The 21,487-nt window shown below is 45.6% G+C and overlaps 1 protein-coding gene across 2 annotated transcripts in view; it reads left to right on the forward strand.

Moving 5' to 3' along the window:
• The window catches only part of ASTN2 (astrotactin 2), a 766,181-nt gene that overhangs the window by 340,430 nt on the left and 404,264 nt on the right, over window positions 1-21,487 (forward strand). The window contains exons 8-10 of one of the 2 annotated variants that reach the window (XM_004677396.2): window positions 10,159-10,243; window positions 10,716-10,790; window positions 11,553-11,678. In XM_004677396.2, the coding sequence (XP_004677453.2) occupies window positions 10,159-10,243; window positions 10,716-10,790; window positions 11,553-11,678 (286 nt within the window). Of the gene's footprint in view, window positions 1-10,158; window positions 10,244-10,715; window positions 10,791-11,540; window positions 11,679-21,487 lie in introns of both variants that reach the window. The other variant, XM_012721364.1, reaches the window with a different exon arrangement.

The raw sequence follows: 21,487 nt of genomic DNA on the forward strand, positions 1-21,487 counted from the left end.
CAAAGGCAAAAGTATTCACCTTTGGTAGGTTATTGTGATGATTATAATCAGTCCAGCGTTACCACTGTATTATATGGCTATATAAATGTTCAACAGATGGAAATTATTGAATCAGGGGCAAAAAGCACCCCCAGTGTTGGTCGTGCTTAACCCACAAAAGACTTCATCATGATGGAACGGAAGGCTGGATGACAGCTTTCTCAGCAAAAGGGGCTTCAGGAAACCATTGCAGACTGAGCAACAGCACTAGCCTTTTCGGTTTGTTGCCATCTGTGGGGAGCCAGCTCATTGCACCCCACTGTTCTGTCTCCTTTCCAGTGACTGAAGGTAGTTTCACTTCAGTGGAGATGAATAAAGGCCACCAAAGAGGAGTGTGCAGGTATGTGTGGCCTTCTGTCCCAACCTTCAGTCACAGTGTGCAATGGTTTTTTAATTAACATTTTATTAGATGGGTTTCTCCATCCTGCAACAGTAGGTTGGGGAGGGGTATGGGTTTTCTGCTGGGTACACCCCAGAGCAGAGCCTCCAGGCATTCAAGGTGTTCCACCCAAGTCAGGCCAGGCCAGCTGACAGCCTGGTGGGTGTAAACTATTGCAACCCATCCAGTGGCTAAAGACAGACCAACAGCAAAAACGACTCCCTAGTGGAGCCTGGCGCAAGCCATTTGAACTCACGTTGCTTCATTTCAATGATTCACCATGATTCTCCATATACCAGTAAATGTACCGTAAAATGTTTTGTAAGAGAGTGTGAGCCTTAGTAATGGGAACCTGTGATACTGTGCAATTAAATTGTCACATAGTGGGAGCTGCACGGAAGAGGCACAGGAGGGAGCCTGTGATATATGCGCTTGTGTGTCTAGGGGATGGGGCAAGGGGAGAAAGGAAAGAAGAAGAATGAGTAAAATCAAGGGAAAGAGGAAGAAAGATAATGGAATTAGCAGGAAGTGGCTGTATTCTCTGGCGGGGACCTTTAAGTCATGTCCATATCTTACGTATGTCAATCTTCACTTTGACCCTTGACATCACAGATTTTCCTTTGGTCTCTGTATGTGGGTGAGGAAATTAAGGCAGATATGGGGTTTAACTCTGGCCCAACTGACTCAAACTCAAAACTGTAATGAAGAAAAGAGAGGCCTGCAGAATGAACCGGTAAGGATGACAGGCCCGTGGACAAGAGGTGAGGGCAGGAGCAGAGACCTGAGAGAGGAACTGGGCCAGAAACCCTACAAGATGAGAAATACAAGGAGAGACAAAGATGGGGGTGGGGAGGACAGGAAGCAAGAGAAGTGGAGTGCAAGAGAGTGATGGGAAAGGACAAAGAGCTTGAGCATGGTCTGGGATGGAATTAGCAAAGTGAAAGCTAGCTGGGTTCAGCTACACGGACACAGGATGTGAAGAGGCCTCAGATTCCAGGGGGAAAGAACTGAAACTGAAAACAGTTTGACAGATTCCCGGGAGGCTGGCTAGGACTGTGGTCATCTGCCTGCAGCCAGGGCCGAGGCTACTCTCGGAAGGGCAGGTCTGGAACATCCCACAGCCTCATACCACCCAGAGCTTCATTCATTTCTCCCATTCCTGGGCAAAGGCAAAGCCCCCCCTCCCCCACTTCCCTGACCCCCAAGGGTGTCTGGCACCCCTTGCTCTAGGGCCAGATGGCTTGGGCAGGATGCTGACCTGTGGCCCACGGCCCTTAGTACCCAAGTGAAAAACTGTTCCTCGGCGGGCTTTAATTTTGTAAATGAAATTTGATTTTAAACGCACCAAGATAGCTGTTATCTACAGGAGAAAAACAGAACAAAACAAAAATCCACCAAGCATCTCTTCGGTGGAGTAAAGAACTCTTTTGCAAAATGAATAATTACCCTGCGCTTAATTTATTTTGTATATTTCACTTTGCAGATTCAGGTTTTGTTCAAGCCGGGAACAACTGCATTATTCATCATCATGTGTCCCGGACAGTTTAAGTATATATTTTATCCTCACTGCCTCCCGATGAATGGGAGAGGACAGGGGCCTTAATTATATATCTTATCTGCACTCCCTCTTCGTGAATGGGGAGGACGGGGCTTATGTTTCCCATCTCCTAGGGGAGAAGCATGAGGCTTGACAAGATAAAGGGGCTTGAGTGAGGCTTCCCACCATCTGGGAGCTCCCCACAGCTACGGAGCCCCGGCCTTGACGTCCACACAGCCTGCACCCCTGTAAGGGATAATCTGTGGGTCCTTTGAGTGAGACTCAGGGTCAGCTGAGCTCCCCCTCTACCAGGGAGAGTGGAGGGGGGTTCTGACTCCAGAGTAAATCAGACCTGGGAGTGAACCTGACCCCAGTGCCTTCTCGCTGAGTGATACCCACCGCCGACCTCCTGGGAACCTCAGTGTCCTTACTTGTTGTCATCAGAACATTAGCACCCATGCAACGGGGAATGGTGAAAAGATGTACCAAATACAGCACAGTAGGCAGCACCCAAAGGTACCACTTAGTCTTATCCTTTCCCCAAATTATAACCACAGGGGTCAGGAGAAGGGCCTTGGCCAGGGAGGAACTTAAGACAACCAGCTCCCTGGAGATAACCAGCAATGGCAGGTTGTATTCATGGAGGCCCAGCTGGAAACAGAACATTCCGGATACTGTCCAATGTGCAGGGCTAGTGGGACTCACCTCAGGTAAAATCAAGGAAGCTGTCTTAGCCAAATGCAGGGCACTTGACAAAGCGAGGCAGCCACTGGGTGACAGCCTCAGAGGCCAACCTGTCTGCCTCAGTGCCTGTTGCCTCTGCCTTCAGCTGCCTCCTTGTGTGCGAGGCTCAACATTTGGAAATTACATTTGTGGAGGGGCCTAGGGACCCCAGGGGCCTTCTCCCCCCGGGGAGAGCCGCAGATGCCCAGGAAGCCATTGCGTTCCTCTGATCCAGAAATGAAAGGCCTGGCCAGCTCTCACCTGCTTACTGCTGCACCGCCACAGCTGTTTTCCCTGTGGACACTCCCCCGCCCCTGGAGAGGGGCAGCTGGCAGGAGCTCTGGCTCCTGCTGTGAGACCTTAGGCAAGCAAGTGACCGCACCTCTCTGCACCTGTCTCCTCTCCTGTCTACGAGTTTGGTCAGACACTTTAGTTTTTCTAGATGCCTCATCTAAGTGAATTTGTCTTCTGTCTGCCTTTGTCACTTAGCCCAGTAGCCTCATGGATCCATCCACACCCCCAGAACCTGCATCCCCCTTTGTGATTGTGATGTGATTTCCCCTTCATCATTGATTCAGTGCTCAGTGCTGGCTGCTTGAGGCAGAGAAGCAGATGGACTCACAGCTGTGCCCAAGCCCACCTATGCTGGAACGCCCAGCCCGGACCAGGGCAGCAGCCTTGAGGTGCTGCCAGTAGCGAGAACAGCAGTGAGGATAACAGCTCCTGGGTACCCAACGCTGCCTGGTGACGCAGTCATTGTTTTTGCCAAGATATCTCCAGCCCCAGTGACAAGTTTTAAAATTAGACTCAAGTTGTGCATTTTCTGACAAGGAAACTGAGGCCAGAAGAAGGCAGTGATTTGTCCAGACTGCTCATCTGTAAGTGGCAGTCAGAGGCTCTGGGTGCAGAACTTGGACTCCTGAGCCAGGCTGTGGCCCCTTCACCAGGTGCCCCTTCCCCTTAATCCCTTCCAGGCTGATCTGACAGTTCAGGGCTGTGGGGTGAAGGGTGGGAGGGGTGCAGAGGGCTGCCCTTCCCGGAAGGCCCAGCTTGGTTCGTCCACCGTGAGGGAGCCATGGTCAGCAGGAAGCAGAGCCTTCTGCTTGTCGTAGATACCTACAGCCATAGATCACATGCTCATGGCCAAACTGAAGGTGGCCCTCCCTGCTGTTGTCTTTGTGATTTTAGTTACTGTGGCGATGTTTTGTGGTTGCATGGGAGAGCTCTTGGGTTTCAAAAATCTGATTCTGTGGCCCAAGCCTCTGTTTCCTTACTAGGCCCTTCCTCCTACACTACTTCTGGGTGTGGCCTGCATGGTGCCATGGGATGGTATGGCAAAGGCCCTCACCACCCTTCACACAGTCGGCTCCTCGGTAGGGGCACTCCAGCCCCTGCTCTGCCGCTCTGTGCTGGCTGCACACTGGACTCAGGTGACCTGACTCAGGAGCTCCAGGGGGGGAAGAATGGGAAGGGATGGCACGAACCCCATTATTCTGAGGGCCCCAGGGGAATGTTTTTCAAGTCACAGTGACAAGAAGAGTAAATAGGACCGTGAACAGCAGCCGGTGCCCCTGGCCTGAGATGAGTGATGGCTGAGTCGGAAGCAAGGGGAAATGGAATCACAGAGAAAGGCTGGCTGGGAGGGGACAGGGATAGGGGGAGTTACGCAGCAGTGAGGAACTGGGAGAAGTTTGTGCCTGTAGGTGGCACACTCACAGGCAGGGGACAGGGGAGGCAGCACACACTTGTGTATGACCTGCACAAGTAGAGATGAAATGACAGGTGTTAGTGGCTCTGAGGACCTGAGGGTCAGCCTTGCAGATAATCTCATTCAAGCTACCCCAGATTTTCAGGTAGAGACACTGAGGTCGGGCCCCTGCCATCCAGGAACAGTAATGACAAAAACTGGAACCTTACCATGGCCTTAGCGAGGGGAAATGTACCTGAAACTATGCTGAATGAAGCCTTTTTTTTTTTTATTAAAAAGTTTATTTTTACATCATTTTGCACATTTTTTTTCCATCTCGATTGTAATCCCCTCGGGTTTCCCATCACCAAATCACCCCTGTGCCACCAACATAGTCCCGTGCATTTCCCTCCCTCGCCCCCTCCCCGTTTTTGATCCCATTCCCCACTCCACCCCCACAGAATGTCTCTGGTATATGGTTGTTCATTATTTTTGTTATTTTCTCGCCTGGTCCATTATACTCCTGCTACGAGTGAAACCATCCGGTATTTTTCTTTCTCTTTCTGGCTTATCTCACTAAGCATGATCTTTTCCAGCTCCATCCAAGTTGCTGCAAAAGACATGTGTTTCTCTTTTTTGGTTGCTGAGTAATATTCCATTGTATATATGTACCACATCTTTCTAGTCCAGTCATCTACTTTTGGGCATTTGGGCTGCTGAATGAAGCCTTTTTAATGGCTCTGTCCCCTGATGGGTGTTGTCGGCCTCATTGCACATTGAGAAACAGGCTCAGAGAGCAAAGCAACTTGGTCAAGTTCAGACGGATTCTCGTGGCAGCAGAATCCAGAGCACTCTGCTCAAGATTGTAGGACCACACTTTTTAGCACACATCACATAGGGTAGCTGAAGCACTGTCCATGGTAAAGTGGTACAGGGGGGTCTGACACAAGATAAACAGATCTTTCATAATTGAGGGATTCTGTTGTTTTACCCAGGAGTCACAGAGTGAGAATGCTTGAAAAATGAAATGAGAACACAATAAATGGGACCTAGGAGACATAAAGGGTAAATATTTTAAAACCAGTGCAACTTACCTACAGCTGATAAGACAGAGTTCTAGCAACTAGCACGGTAAAATCCACTTAATTGAATTCTCTTGTGGGAGTCATCTTAATGAAGAGATTAAATTCTTTCTTAGGGTTTGTATTCTCAATCACACACAAATGTATGTCACTAATTTATTAAAGATATTTCAGATTCATGAGACGTTTAAAAATAATTCCTGTGTGTAAATGTCATGCATTTTCAATATAGGAAATGTAGGGGGACAGTGGAAAAAAAGATTCCTAGAAAAATGTTGCTGGTTGAATTGAAGTAGTGAGAGTATCAGGGCCCAGCACAGTGACCCACACCCCAGGGTTCTAATCCTGACCAGAGACTTAGCCTGGGATTCAGACAAATGTCTTCACTCCCTGAAGCTGAGTCTCCCCTTCTGCAAATGAAGCAGACTGGATTGGAACTAAATGATCTGTAAGTTTCTTCTGCTCTGATGTAAAATGCAATTCTATTTTAGACATTCCATCAGCATTCATGTTTATACTTTCCATTTCCTTGGCCAATACCTGTCATGGATGCAAAAAAAAGTTTCTTCCAGTTTTCAACAGAAACACCATTATTTTAAAGAAACACAACCCGAATTCATGAAAATTATGTATTTACTGCTTCATCTATCCACCTATCCACTCATCTGTCCATCCGTCCGTCCGTCCATCCATCCATCCATCCATCCATCCATCCATCCATCCATCCATCCATCCATCCATCCAGTGAGTCACCTGCCATACTGCAGAACATTCTATTAATTATTAGAATGCAGAGATGATTAATAAAAGGATTCTGTAGCCTGTAAACTCCCATTTACTGAAGAAGAAAGGGAAATTCAAACACATACTTCCCTATCCCATTGAAATCGGCATTACTACTGTGAAATCTACCCTCTGGGTGTCTATGGACTGGGCAATGTGGTAGGTGCTGGGCTCAGGAAGCAGGCTGGGCTCAGTCCCTCCTTGTAGTTCCTTCTGCTGTAGCTGCAGTGTAAGGGCACACGGAGACTCACAGTGAGCACCTGCAAAGCTGGGAACCTGTGTCCCTGGAGCGCTCTTGGACAGTCTGACTGCTCTGGGGAACTAGAGGCAGGAGTGAGGAAAGGATTCACCCAGAGAAGGGGTTAATTCTCACCACAGGATTCACCCAGAGAAGGGGTTAATTCTCACCTCTGGCTGTCAGAGGCTTGCATCCAGCAAACAGGAAGTGTCTGGTTGCAAATAGTGGAGAGCAAGCTGAGCCAGCAAAATAGGAAATGGAGTCAATAAAACCGATAGCTGTGTCAGTGATGGAGATCTTGCCTGAGAAATCGCGCCCAAGCTAAGAGTCATCCCCAGGAAGTCTAAAACAACGGTGTCCAGAGAGCAGAGGTTACAGATCCACAAAAGCAAGTGACTGACTAGTTGGTGCTAAGAATCGAGGATCGTTTACTCCACTTTATAGATGGGGAAACTGGGGACCAGCAAGGAGGAGACAATCCAGTGTCCCCAGGGATCTTCTGTCAGCATCTCTCAGAACCCAGTGTCTGTCTTGAATAAAAGGAAAGAAGACACTGACTGACGGGCAGCTCCCCTGCCCTGCTTCCACCTACTCTTACATCTGCTCTCTGTTGATGAGAAAACTGAGGCCCCAAGAAAGTGAAAACTATCCCTTAAGATCACAGAGCTAGGAAGCCAGCCTGCGAGGACAGACCTGTCCTCCTCTACAGACAGGTGCTTCCCCGCCCCCTCCAGTGGACACCAATAGCCTTGCTGGCCTCGGGGTGGGTGATCTCGCCTGCCAAATACATATTTGTTGTTTAATGAGTGTCAGCAATTAATGATCCTCTCCAAGGCAGAGGGAACTTGCATAGTAAGCACACAGAAAGAGGGCTAGAGAATAGCACCTTTTATTCTATATAGATTCCTCATTCTCACTAATATTCCCCCAAGGAGAGAACTGGGGGGAAGGGGTGCGACCAGTGCTCATTCCTAAAAGAGCCTCAGTCTTTGTCCTCCCCATAAACAAAAAAACCCCTCCTTTCCTGGCCCCTGCTTCGCCCTCCCCCAGTCTGACTTCCTGTCCCTTGGCCAGAGGTAACCATTTTACCTCTCCCATTATGAATCATGCAGGCCGTGGGTGGTGGCAGATCATAAATCAGTCCTGGGAGTCTCGAGGACAAATCTCAGGACTTTTAATCTTTAATATTAGACGTGTTTAAAGTGGTGAATATTTCATGAAGGGACTGTTGCATTTTAACACATCGTTAGTGATTCCTACCCTGCCCCCCTTTAGTAAATTATTCTCATCCAAATCTCAAGGATCTCAGCCCCTTCCCCTCTGTTTCCCTTACCTCCAGCAGCCATGAGGTTACACACACTGACAGCACACACTGTCTGTGCCAGACCCCTGTGCAATTTTGAAGGAAAATTCAGCAAGGGCTCCTTCTCTCCTTCTTGCAAGCAGCCCCCTGCCCATAGGTACCAGGTATCCAGTAAGAGGAAACAGATCTCTCCCCTCTCTCTCCTGTCCATCACCCCTTCTGTCTTTCAACCACCTTATTCTGAATATTGCAAAGACCATCTTTATTCCATGCTGTCTAACTGTTATTTTAGCTTTACCACCCTGTTTTAAGCCTGATCTATTTGCCAGCTACTTGCTAGTACCAGGGATACAAAGACCTAATCGTGCTGTAATGTGCAAAACAAGATAGAGTATTACACTTTGTGTAATGTACATTGCATAACACTTTGAGTGACTCTGTGAAAGCAATATGATTGTTTGATGAACATAGACATTTTGAATTCAGACATTGCAGGGGATGGTTAGGGAAGCTGCATAACCTGGGATCATACTCAAACTGTGTGTTTTTCTTTGGTCACACAGGGTGGAGGAAACCTTGATCCACAGACGTGTAGTTGTATATAGCATGAGCTTGTCAGTGCCACAGCTCAGGGCTTCCATATCTTCTCAATGAAAGAAGAGATGACAGGAGATTTTTGTTTCTAAATGAGGTCTGCATGAAGTAAATTTACCCAACACCTGGAGTTAGTGGGACTATGCTTGCTGGTCATGTCCTGGTTCCCCCATATAACCCTTGGATGTTTAGCCTTTGGGTTGGCTTGTTGTTTACAGTTTTTTACTGTTTGAGAGATTTCAAGCTAAAAATTTTCAAAGAAAATTAAAATCTGAAAGCCACAAAGACTGTCACTATTTTCCCCAAGGACCAATCCATGCATGGTACAGTGTCAGAAACTCTTGGGTCAGGTCACTCTGGGTCATTGTAGAACTGAAGAGGCACTGGGCCATCTGGGTGTGATTGCCAGATGAGTGATAGAAGACAACCTGACAGCAAGAGTCTGGGAATTCATGAGCCATAAAAGAGAGTTAATTATTCATTCAATTGCCAGTGTTGAATATCTACTCTGTTCTAGACTGGAGCTAAGCCAGTTCTCACCAATATTTCCAAAAGTGTATTCCATAGAACACCAATGTTTTAACTTGTTCCACCAACAATCCTCCCAAGATGAAATAAGCTCGAGAACAACGGTGCCACTCTTACAAAGAACCACACACCACTGTTTCCACAAGTGGTGTTTCCCAATCAATTTTTATTTTGTTGACTTAGTTTTTAGTAAAACATCTCAAAAAATTCCACACATACACTTGAGGAAAACAGATCATTAAGTGAATCATATTCCTGAGCCTTAAGGAGTAGTCACCCAAGCAGGATTGATAGCAACTAGGGCCTAGAGCAGAGAGCTTTTGGCAATCTTTCCAGGATTCTGGATTTTGAAGATAAAGTAGGAATAAGACATGTGCTCAGCACCCAAAATGATGCTTAGTGAACTGGAAACTATATAGCCAACTGGAGACTATATAAGACTATATAAGGCAGTGTGCAATGTTAGCAATTACCGTGCAACCACTGTAAGCTATGGTCAGAGGAGAATGATGCATGGATACAGAGGTGGATGGACAGCTACTTGGTTGGATGGACAGATAAATGGATGGATGGACGGATGGACGGACGGATGGATGGAAGGATGGATGGATGGATGGATAGATGGATCAATGAGAAAACGGATCGATGGGTGAACGGATGGACAAATGATGGATGGACGACAGATGGGTGGGTGGATGGTTGGGATAGAAACTAGAGATAAAAGAAGAGAATGATGAAAAGGAGAGGAAGACCATTGAAACACACAGCAACACCAGCGAAACAAAATAAAATCTGGAAATGGTAGGTGAAATCAATGTTTCCAAAAGGAGATATCAGAGTTACCTTAGAGGAAGTGGCATTTGATTTAGCACTTCGGGATAAATGTGACATATTCACTCAGGTGGAAATGACTCAGCTTTCTGATTGTGCGTTTAGTGCAGAGGTTCTTCTCATAACTCACCAATGGGCAGCTACCTCTCTCCCTTATGCAGCCACCAGTGCCTCCCACACCCAGGTTGCACCTTTGATCTCCGCATTGTCAGGGTAGAGCAGGGGTCCTATCAGTGTCTGGACTCACTGAATAAGTGAACAGGTGCACAGGTGAATAAACTTAACCACAGTGACTGGTGGACCAGGGCAGCCCCTGCCTAAGGGAGTCTCTAAAACTGTGCGTCTCACTTTGTTTTCTAAGAAAACAAGTCGACTGGGGAGGAGCTGATGGAAGGACAGAATTTCACAAGCTTCTTTTCTCTCTTTGCTGACAGGCGAATGCAGCTGCCATGAAGGTTACGCCCCTGACCCAGTTCACAGACACCTGTGTGTGCGCAATGACTGGGGACAGAGTGAAGGGTGAGTGGCAAAGGGCTTAGGGGCAGGGAGAGTGGAGAACGCCCCTCAAAACTGCTCCACAAAGAGAGGTCTTTCTTTGCAACAGTTGGGTTCCTGAAAAAGCCCTGGGAAGTGAATCCTATTTTCCAGGAAATCACATTTTCATATTAAAGGCACAGGATTGATGAGTCTTCTAGAGACGAAAGGCTGAAGTTTAACTCTCCCTCTCATCTCCTGGGGATTAATGGACAAATAAAGAGAATCAGGTTTTTGTCCATAAACCCCAAATGAACATGGGAACTTTAAAGTGCTGAACCCTTCTATGAAATAGCTTCTTTTATTATAGAAATAGTCTTACTCAGTAATTAATTCTGCACAATTTAGTTATCTGTAAAACTGCACTTAAGCAGTGTCCACCTGTGTATCTAGCAACTTCCAATGGATATCAAGTCTTAACTCCTTTCTTCCCCACCCCCTTCTGTTCTCCCTACAGACCGTGGCCTTACACGACACTCGAGAGGGGGTACGACCTGGTGACAGGGGAGCAAGCCCCTGAAAAGATTCTCAGGTGAATTGACAGTCATGTTGGTCATTTTGGGGGTGACGGGGGTGGGGAATGAGTCAGCGCAGAGGGTATAGGCATGCACCTTCCTCCAGTTAATCAAGTCTATGAACCTATATGCCACAGGAACCAGGGAAGTGTCACGGGCCTGAGTGTACCATCATGGCCAGGTGGCAGCAGGAAGGTGGTTTCCCTCTGTCTGTCATCTAGATGTACAGACTCAGAGACGTGAGCTAGAGGGCACATGACTGATTACCTAGTCCAGCGGATTAAAACATATTTTGTAATCACAGAATTTCTGCCTGCCACCCCCTTGAACTCTTGTGTGAAGCTGATAAAGTCATACAGCCGACTAAGTAGCAGAACTGGAGTCAGATTTTGATTCGCATTGATTCAGAGTCCAGGCTCCCAACATTCGTGCAGATGCCCCTGCTGACTTAGCAGTCACTCTGGCACCTGGCTGAATAGCAGGACTGCTTGGGAATGCAGAACTGAAACAACTGCTGTCCTCAGAGTTCCCCAAAGGAGGAGCCAGAACCTGTAATCCAGAAAGGCCAGCCATTCAGAACCATGTATGGGGTAAAACACTAACAGGTTTAAGTCCGGGCCAATTTAGCCAAAGCTGTGCCTGGGAGTTGCAGGGGCTCATTGGGGGGAGGGGAGTGAGAAAGAGTCCCAGTTGGCTTGGGAGGAGGGGCCCCTTTGTTTTCTCTCTGCTTCCCAGAGAGTTCCCCAATGGAAACTCTTACATTGCAGGTCTACTTTCAGCTTGGGCCAAGGACTGTGGCTTCCTGTCAGCAAAAGCTTTGTGGTTCCGCCTGTGGAGCTGTCCATCAACCCCCTGGCCAGCTGCAAGACTGACGTGCTCGTCACCGAAGACCCTGCGGATGTCAGGTAGGGAAGCCATCTCCAGCATGTGATAGCAGGAATTCTTGGAGCCCAGAAGCATTTCTGCTTCTGTTTTAGGTCCCCAAGAAGAATCTTCAGATGGAAGGGGCCAGCTGCCTAGTAGCTGGTGTAGAAAACATTCTCAAGTCCCCCCAGATCCATACTCATAAATGTGTACTCCCTTGGAGGGCCTCAGTGGTTTATATTTCATCATTATTACTCTCCTTTGGGGTTTTTATGAACTAGGAGAGAGATTAACACTTCTTCTGGTTCATCCCAGGATCATTAGTGATCTGATCTCATTGAAAACCATTACTTAATAGGATATGAGGTAGTGGTGAAGGTGAGCCATTAGAGAATGAAGTTCTTTTTGTTGTGAATCTTGCTGGAAATAGAAACTGGCCTAGTCCTTAGTGTTAATGTCCAAGTCGAATGCTGTGTACTTCGCTCATGAATGGGTGAAGCCATGTCTTGTTTTACACATTGTGCTCCTAGTTGGTAATTTCTTTCTGGATGTGCTCTACTGTGTTTTAATCAGCTGCTTACATATCATTCTGTCCCATTATGTGGCAAATCTCTCAAGGTCTAAGAAAATAATTTATTCAGCTTTTTAATCCCCAGTTCTCAGCATATATTGGACGTCTACTAAATGTTTATTGATTTAATTAAACCAGAGGTCTTAGAAATGACCCTAGCACTATTCTGGAGTTTCCTAGTGGAAACAACCCCCCCCCCCTTTGAGGTCTGATTAGGGGAAAGAGTCTAGAAATGTGAATGTTAACAAAAATGGACTCTGATTGACTTTTGGGTTTTACCCACATATTGTCTACTGTTTTAGGAACCAGCTCTCCTATTTTACAGTCTGTTTATTATCACCTTTTCTTAACTCTTCATGAAGCATGAACTTAATGTGAGTTTTCAGACTCTTGATAGTTTGCAAAAGAAGTAGTTTACAAAAGAATCGATTATGAAAGCCATAACACTTAGGCAACGAAGTGGTAATTACTAAGAACGAAGATGGTTTCACATACACACACACAGATTCATAGTAGATTACCATTATTTCCATTTTTGGTAGAACTGAGGTAGATGAGATTTTAGTAAAGCATTTTTAAGGTTGCTATGCATTATACATTTTAAAGATGGAGCTAAGACCATCTGGCTGAAGGAGTATTCTCAAAGATACATGATGATCTTTTCTGAAGTCAGCTAAGTGAAAGTCTTTACTAGCTTTCCTCAAAATCCTGTACTTTTGACATTGGATTTGTGATTTCAGTGAAGCGCAGATGTCAGACTGGCTGATGTTAGCACTGGAGTTGAAATTCGATTTCTACCACAAACTAGCTGTGTGATCTTGGTCAAATTCAACTTGGTATTTTTTTGATGGCTGACTAGTATTACATAGTGTATATATACTACATCTTCTTCACCCAGTCATCTAGTTTTAGGCATTTGGGTTGTTTCCAGGTTTTACCTATTGTAAACAGTGTTGCGATAAGCATAGGGGTGCATCTGTCCTTTTCAGTTAATGTTTTTGTGTCGTTTGGGCAGACCCCTAGGAGTGGAGTTGTTGGATCATATAGTAGCTCCATTTTTAGTAGTCTGAGGAATCTCCATACAGTTTTCCATAGTGGTTGGACAGTTTCACTCCCACTAGCAATGGTGGACTGGACTATGGTGATGACAGGTGGGCAAAGTGTGTGTGTGGGGGGGAGCATGAGAAGTAAACATTGTTTTCAAGTGAACAGTAATGAAAAAAATATATATATATAAATTTCTATTAATAAAATAAGAAAAAAATCGACTTTCTATATATTTATTTGCAAAATGGAAATAAGAGCAGTAGCTTTCTCAGACTGTAATAATAGTGACTCCTATCCCTGGATCATTTTCTAGGTGCCAAACAGTTTCCTAACATTATTTCATATTGATCCTTACATCAACCCCAAGCAGTGATGATATTATTATTTTCATTTTTCAAATTAAAAAAAAAAATCAGAATCTTACAAGTGATTCCTTCATTAGTGAGTGATGAAAACATGCCTCAACCCTTGATCCCTCAGCTTCAGAACCCAGGTTTCAACTGCTTTATTGAAATAGCTCCCAAGAGTTGTTGAGATGATTAATAATATAAGTTAACATGGATACATAATATACTTCATGTTATTATTCACCCAGTTTAGATGAACTGAAATTCTCACCCTCCCTGGTAGAGTTCAGGTAGAAGCTGATGCTGACAGCAAAGGCAGAGTTGGAAAGGTTGGGCCTGCCACACTCCTGAACCACAGGGATCTGCAGTGTGACCCCTGGGCCCTTTCTGCTCTGCTCTGACTATGGCAAATAGAAAGTTAGCCAAGGGGGGGCCCAGAATGGCAACTTACAGAGATTCTTAGAAACACCTTTGGAAATGTAAAGAACGTGAGAGCAGTGCGTTCAGAATGCATTTCAGGGAGAGGATGGCTGGACTTAGGAGATTACTGGAATAAATTGAAAGGGATGAGGACTTTGAGGGGCATTAATACAGTAATAGTTGATTCCTCTAACAATGCTGTGCCTGGTTACCCCCAAGTTGGGACCTGAGCAGGGTTGCTCAGAATGGGAGAGGGGGTGATATTCTGCAGCAGTTGCTCATCCTTTTCAACCCTTTCTCCACAAACCAGTCAGATGCTCTTTTGAAGCAGAAATGGTACAGATTTTGAAGGATGTTGGTTTGATTAGGGCACTAAATGATCATCTTGCTTGGCATGCCTGCATCCTTTCACCATGGCTTGGAGCAATCGCAGGCAGCCTTTTAGGACTCACCTTCATCTTATCTCACACATGCCTGTTAGTTTCACTGTGAGAGTGGATAAAGGGTTGTAATCATCACCATTCAAAAGAATCTGTGCTCTGGAGGTTTAGTTTCCCAAGCTGCACTAATAAAACTTGTTTGACATGACATTGCCCAGGCAAGCATATCATGGGTGTTAAAAGAACTGCTCCATTTCAGTTCGATGCTATGTTAGAAATTAATAAATAATAGATCATAATTATAGATAGCCAATAATATGCCATAGAATAACAGAGCAGGTAGGGGAGCGACTGTGTGGAAGAGCAGAATTTGAAAGAAAAGGTTAAGCCTTCGAGTGGCATCAGGAAGGCAAACTTAAGTGCTTTGCTGCTTGATATCTTGTTGTTGTTGTTTTTTAGTCGATGACAAATAACTAGGAAAGTATGGAATCTTATGCTGGGACAAACTAGCATCCAACTCAGAGGCTCTACCTATGTGGTGGCCAAATTTAAAACAAGTCATGATAACAAATGTTGGTAACTAGATAGAACAACCAAACTCTCATACCCATAGGATGGAAATGTAAGTTAGTCTGGTCACTGTGTATCTTCCAAAGTTGAGCATGCACATATTCTGTAATCCACTAATTTCACTCCTAATAAATCACCTAATGGAAACATGGATCTATTACATGCACTTCTGTGTGACACCATCAATACTGTATTCAGGAATACCAATAGTAGCGCCCATCTTCTGCCAAAAAGCTAGGGAGAAAATGCAAATGTCCATCAGAAGCAAACAGGTAGAGAAATATACTGTGGAAGAGTAAACAATAGAATGCTATTAAATGCTGAATATAGTGCCTACAGCCATCGCACATGTCACTGTCAATAAAACTCAGAAATATAATGAACTATGGAAGCCAGACACAAAAGGAGATCTTTATTTATATAGAGAAAGAAACAAAGTAATTCATATATGATGTCAGAAGAAAGGATGGGGGTTACCGGGTGACAGAGGGCAGAGTGAGTCAGGGGAGCAAGACGAGGTTGATGTGGAACTGAAATGTCTGAGTTCCTGATGTGGGTGTTTTCTATGTGTAAACATCCATCAAGTTTTACAGATGCGATTTGTGTGCTGTATTTTGTTTACACATAAAGTGTATATAAGGTGCTATAATTTTTTAAAGGGTGCTCTGTTGACCTGCCTGATTTCATCCATGTTCTCACTACATGAGCTTGTCAGAAGCTCGGCCTCTGCTCCTTGGTGATCACAAAGCTAGAAGATAGACTAGGCCATACAGAGAAGTGGTAAGAGTTGAATTACTTGATGCATCATCTTAAGGCACTGAGTTTGATACACGGTGGATTCTCTAGGGCATTAGTTATTGTTTCTCTTATGCAATATTATGTTGCTGTTGTAGTATTGCATAGCATATTTTTATTTTCTGTGTATTTTTAATTCTTTTCTTTTGCTGAAAGGCTGTATCCAAGTTAGAATGCAGCTTTAAATCAATAGTGACTTAGTGTTATGGGATTAGAGGAGACAAATATATAAGGCCTAATACAGTGTGGTAGATCTAGTGACTTTATGTATAGGAACATCTTTGCATATACACTACACATAGAGTTTGGGGGACTGGAAAAGGAAGGAAAAAAATGTGATCATGGGAATTAGGAAAGCAATTGTAGGCTAGAGAACATTAGCAAATAACTTTGATAGACAGAATGAGGTGGGGTGGGAGAGACTTTCAAGTCATAGGGATTGAAGGGCCATACAAGAGAACCCTCCTGAACAGCTCTCATTCTCCACCCTGTCCCAGCAGGAAGTTGCTGGGAATGAGATTTTTTTACATTTGAGACTCTAATGATGTCATCTACCAAGGTGGAGGAGCCAGCTCTACTTAAATTACACCTCAAAGCCTTTCAATCTTTAAAACCTTGGTGGGGCTCCTCCTGTGTGCCAGGCACTGTGCCATGTGCCACAGGGGCACCTCGATGCATAAGCCTACCTCTTATGAGCTTTCAGGACTCTCATGGTGTAGCAAAGAACACGGAACAAGGACTGACTTGCAAGATGAAATAAAAGATACGCATAGAAAAAGAAGCCCACAAGCCTCATTGCAGCACACTGGCCTTCTTCACAATGTCACCTAGAGCTGGTTCTTATAAGAGAGATGCAAGAATAACTATTATAGTTGGAATAATAATCATCCACAAAGCCAGCTTCTGGATCCCCTCAGTGATTTTTCTGTGATCTCAAGGCAATGAAAATGAAATGGTGAAATACTGTTAATTCCTACACAGTGATGAAAGAACAATGGGATATCAGAATGCAAGCTAGCATTGCTCATTTGGTGACAGTTCTCACATTGAATTAGTTTTGAATAGAATTAAGAATGGTTCCTTGTCCCTTTGGCCTTTCATTTCTAAGCAAAAAGAATATATGAACACCTATTTTCTGCCAGGCTCCTTATTAGAAATATAACAATGTTAAGACAAAAATCTCAAGACAGTGAATGATACCAAATTGCAAACAAAGAGATGCCATGCTTTGTGACAGTGGAGGAGGACAGAGAGAAACCCATGGAGGACAGAAAGTAAAAGCTATGAAACTCACCTGGGTTGAAGGGAAGGCCTCAGAGACAGAGACAGAGAGGACCTAGGAATCAAGTTGTGAAATATTTGCAGGCAAGTGCTAGCTCTATATCTGAAAGAGTGGACCCTAGACCGGTAGTCTCACCTGGAAGCCTGTTAGAAACACGATGCTTAGCCTCCATCTGGGATAAAATGTAATGACCCCGAAATATGAGCTCTTAAGCCCTAGAATCCATCAATATTACTTAATTTGGAAAATGGATCTCTGCAGATGTGATTGAGTTATGAGTCATAAGATAGGGTGGTTACCTGGGTTATTGCTTGGGCCCCACATACTGTAACCAGTGTCCTTATTGAAGAAGCCAAAGGGATATCTGACACATAGAGGACACTGCAGTGTGCAGACAAAGCTAGAGACTACAGTGGTGTACCCACAAGCCAAGGAGTGCCAGCTGGCACTGGAAGCCAAAGAGGCAAAGGGAAGATCCTCCCTAAAAGTCCTTATGGGGAGGATAGCCTTGCTAACACCTTCATTTTGACCAGCGATTCTGGCTTTGGGCTTCTGGTTGTTTAAAATCACTGTAGTTTGGGGCCCTCTCTGGTGGTGCCGGGGGTTGGGTCTCAGCATGATGAAGCTGTTGGCAGCCCCTGTGGCATAGGTTCGGTCCCCAGCCAGGGAGGTGACTCACATGGCGCAGCAGACCTCGCCTGTATCACCTGCTGCTTCCCTCAGCAGTATATTTCAGTTAATCGCCTGTTCTGTTCCCCAATCTGTTGCTGATGAATCCTCTCACACCTCCTTACCTCTGGCCTGTACCCCAGTTCCTGTGTGCATAAATAAATAAATCTTTTTTAAAAAAAGGAAATCTTAAAAATAAAATAAAATCACCCAAATTTGTGGAGATTTGTTACAGCAACCACAGGAACCCCAGCATGCTCCTCCCTCTTCCCCTTCTCTTGTAAATTCCTCACACAAATAGTCCCTTCCCAAGGGGCAAGAGAACTCCAGTAGGCAACTTGCCTACCTGCTTGAAATACAGAAGACAAGAGGATTAAGTGGGGTATATAGTGAAGACTCTGGAGCCAGATCACCTGAGTTCACATGCCAGCTCCATCACACATCAGCTCACCTGGTGCAAGTTACCTGAACTTGTTGAGTCTCCATTTCTGATCTGCAGCTAGGAATGATCGTTGGCTTCAAACGTTTACATCTATTGGGGGTATTTTGAAAATTGAGTGAAGTGACACATTCAACTCTCAACCCCATTGTCGTAAAGACTCCACGATAATACAGGCTAACAGGACACTTTCTTTGTGCCAGACCCTACGTATTTTACACGAATGAGTTCTGACTCTCCACAACCCCAGGATGATGCAGTTAGTATTTGTAGATGAGGAAACTCAAGCACAAAAAGTTTAATTTACTTGCCCACCCATGTGGATAGTGGGTGACAGAAGAGGAATTTGAACTTGAGCTTGGTAAGAACTCGGCCCGGGTTGATGCCAGGGCTTGTCTGCAGGTTCACTGGGTGTTCTGCCATACTTTTGTCTGCCCAGTGAGTGCACGTGGGGGTGGGGAGGTAGAGGGGGTGAGTGTGGACAGAAGAGGAATTAAATGGGCGAGCTGGAGGCTGGATGTGGAAAGACAGTCTGGCCCTCACAGCTGGGTCCTTGGAATTTGAGTTAGAATTTTCCCCTGTACCTCCCGCTCTTTAGGGGAATGCGCCCCTTGGAGAAATATTCACATACAGGCCCTCTGTACTCCGAAATGAGTGGAAATCTGCTACACCCAAATCTCTTGCCAGCCTTGCCGCCTGTCACTCAGCCAGTGAGCCTGGAGACATATATATTTTCCCCCATTTTAGTTTAGCGATCATAATAAAAGTGAAGTCTATTAGGATGAGTTTCTGCCCAGGCTCGGTAAATCTCTTCAAACACCGTTCGGCACCAGATTTCTGTTAGTCTTTGCCACTGGGGAGGCTGCAGCACACACACCACCTGTCAGCCCAGGCAGAGGGCCCACGACACAGCCTCTGCTAAATGAAACACAAATGGAGACTTCAGAATATAAATATTGAAGTGACCCGGGTTGGATCAGGGGAGCCAGTTAGCTAAGCTTCTCTCGTGCATGCAGGAGATGCTAAATTATTAAAACTTTAATAAATGTAATAATAAATATTTGATGTTGAATTATAGAAGGCTTTGCAGATACAGTGAAACTGAGAAACGACTTGTTATATCTGCATTAGAAGTTAAACACTTTTCAAATGGGACTTCTGATGTTGAAGGGGGACTGCAGATCTTTAGATGAAAAAAGAAAGAGTAGAAGAGGGCGGGAAAGGTATGAATGCCTGCTGTTTTGGCAAGCACATGGAGCCGGGCCTCGGCTTACCTGGGTCTCAGCCCGGCTCCCGCGACAGCAGTCAGTGATGTTTGGGGAGACGAGCCTTCCGCACATTCTCCTGGGTTTGCCTTCCTGCCATCTTCTAGGGCCCAGGCTGTTCTGATCGCCCCATTTTACAGATGAGCAAGTTGACAACAGAAGCTCTTGTGAGAGCAACAGAGCAGGTGAGAGTTGTAATTTGAAAACAGAGCTTCTGATCTCAAGACACTCACTCTATATGTCACCTGAGCCTCTCCGTAGGCTGCTTCGAAGCCCCTTTTGCTCTTTATTGCTCGTTTTCGGTTTCTGAGCTCGGAAACTCCATTCCGTTTTAGTTTAATGGCAGGTGTGTTGAAAGGATGTCCTGGGTCAGGTCCTTCCTCTCTGCATCACAGTGGCTTCCTTCCATCCTAATGCATGTCACCTTCCCTGTCCCCCACACTCACACTCTGGCAGGGCTTCTGGTAACTACGGACTCCCAAGACTTCGCACTCTTCTGTCAATGTCTGTCTGAAGGTTTCTCTTTTTCGAGTCACAGTTTGAAAAGATGGCGGTCTTACTGGCCTGGCATGGGTGAGGGCTTCCATCAAGCCCTTATAATTAGGGACCAGGGTCCCCAGGAACAGGCACAGCCAAAGACATGCAGAAGGACGTGATAGAAGGATGGTAAGCTGAACATAGACTTCCAGTCATGTCTTCAGACTCCTCTGACTTCTGATTCTCCATCCACCTTTGAGGTTGGACTAAATCTGGCAGATCTGGGCATCTCTTGTGCTGACTCAGACAAGTGGCTGGGCTGCCTAGGAGATTTGTTGAGAGCTTTCTCAGGCTCCGGACACGACGCTGGGAAGGCTGCCACAACGGCACAGGATGCCTGCCCTCAGCATGTGGTAGAGCTGTCAGAAGAGTCGAGTACTTTCCACACCGCAACTGGGTGGCACTGATGACTTGATGATTATGTTCCTCTGTGAAATGAAAATGACTTGTGGTTTCTGACATGCAGGCAAAAGGTAGTCATGTGTGGATAGAGATACTGAGGATGAATTAGACAGGGAGCTGTCTTATTCCATCTATCTGTTTTCACCCATCTCTCTGTTCTTTCAGGGGGTATATTTGGGTAATCTCATCTTGGTAAGTTTCCTGAAATAGATTTCTGGCTCGAGGCAGAGCTGAGGCCTCCATCTAGGTGCTTCTAGATACTGTCTGGCACTATCATTGTCACTTGTAAGGTATTAAAAATGGAACTCTATTTTAAACTGTAAACAAAACATCTACATTTCAGGGGCCTTGAACTGGAAGTTAGAGATCCAAAGGCCTCTTTCAACAGTCACAAATTCACATGCTGAGGATGCCCTTCTGCGCTGCGTTTTTCACCCCCTGCCATCTCAGGGGTGGGCCTTTAAGATAACAGTGTCTGCCCTGTGGCCCTAGGCCTCTCACAGCCCCCTGAGGGTCACCTCCCTTAGACCTCCTCCTCCTCCTCACACCACACCAGGCTGGCTCCAGGTCACACGAGCACCAATCAGGAGCTGTGATCACCCAGGTCAGCTCTGACTAGCAGTGGTGTTGCCTGCTAAACCATGCCCTCCACACCGTCTGCCTTAGTGTGGTCTAGTGACTTCACTGGGCCAAGTGAAGTCCAGGCAGATGTCACTTAATGTTTCAGCCAGTATCGAGCACCAGGGTCCCCATATACTGCACCATGTGACCTGCGTGGAACCCTGTCTATGCTTGTAATGCTTACACAATTGTCTGATGATACATTTCTCAGAATGTGTGTCCTGTCATTAGTGATATGTGTGTCGTGTCCTGTCATTAGTGATGCTGAGCTGTAGAGCTCTTCCTTGCACTCAATACCTGCCCCCCTACACACACAAACCCCACCCCTCACTCACCCCTCCCCACCCTGCAGTGCAATCTGGACAAAAGACAATTTGGATTTTCAGTGGGCAATGCAGTGATCTGTGTGGCAGGATTCATTCCTTTTCTTCTCACTAACTCTAAAAGCCAGTTATCGAAGAAGTTTCTGACAGGAAGCATATGGCACTCTAGGAGTGTTTTTTTT

Source organism: Condylura cristata, unplaced genomic scaffold (genome assembly GCF_000260355.1).
Source record: "Condylura cristata isolate star-nosed mole 26May11 unplaced genomic scaffold, ConCri1.0 scaffold00006, whole genome shotgun sequence".
Taxonomy (NCBI): Eukaryota; Metazoa; Chordata; class Mammalia; order Eulipotyphla; family Talpidae; genus Condylura; species Condylura cristata.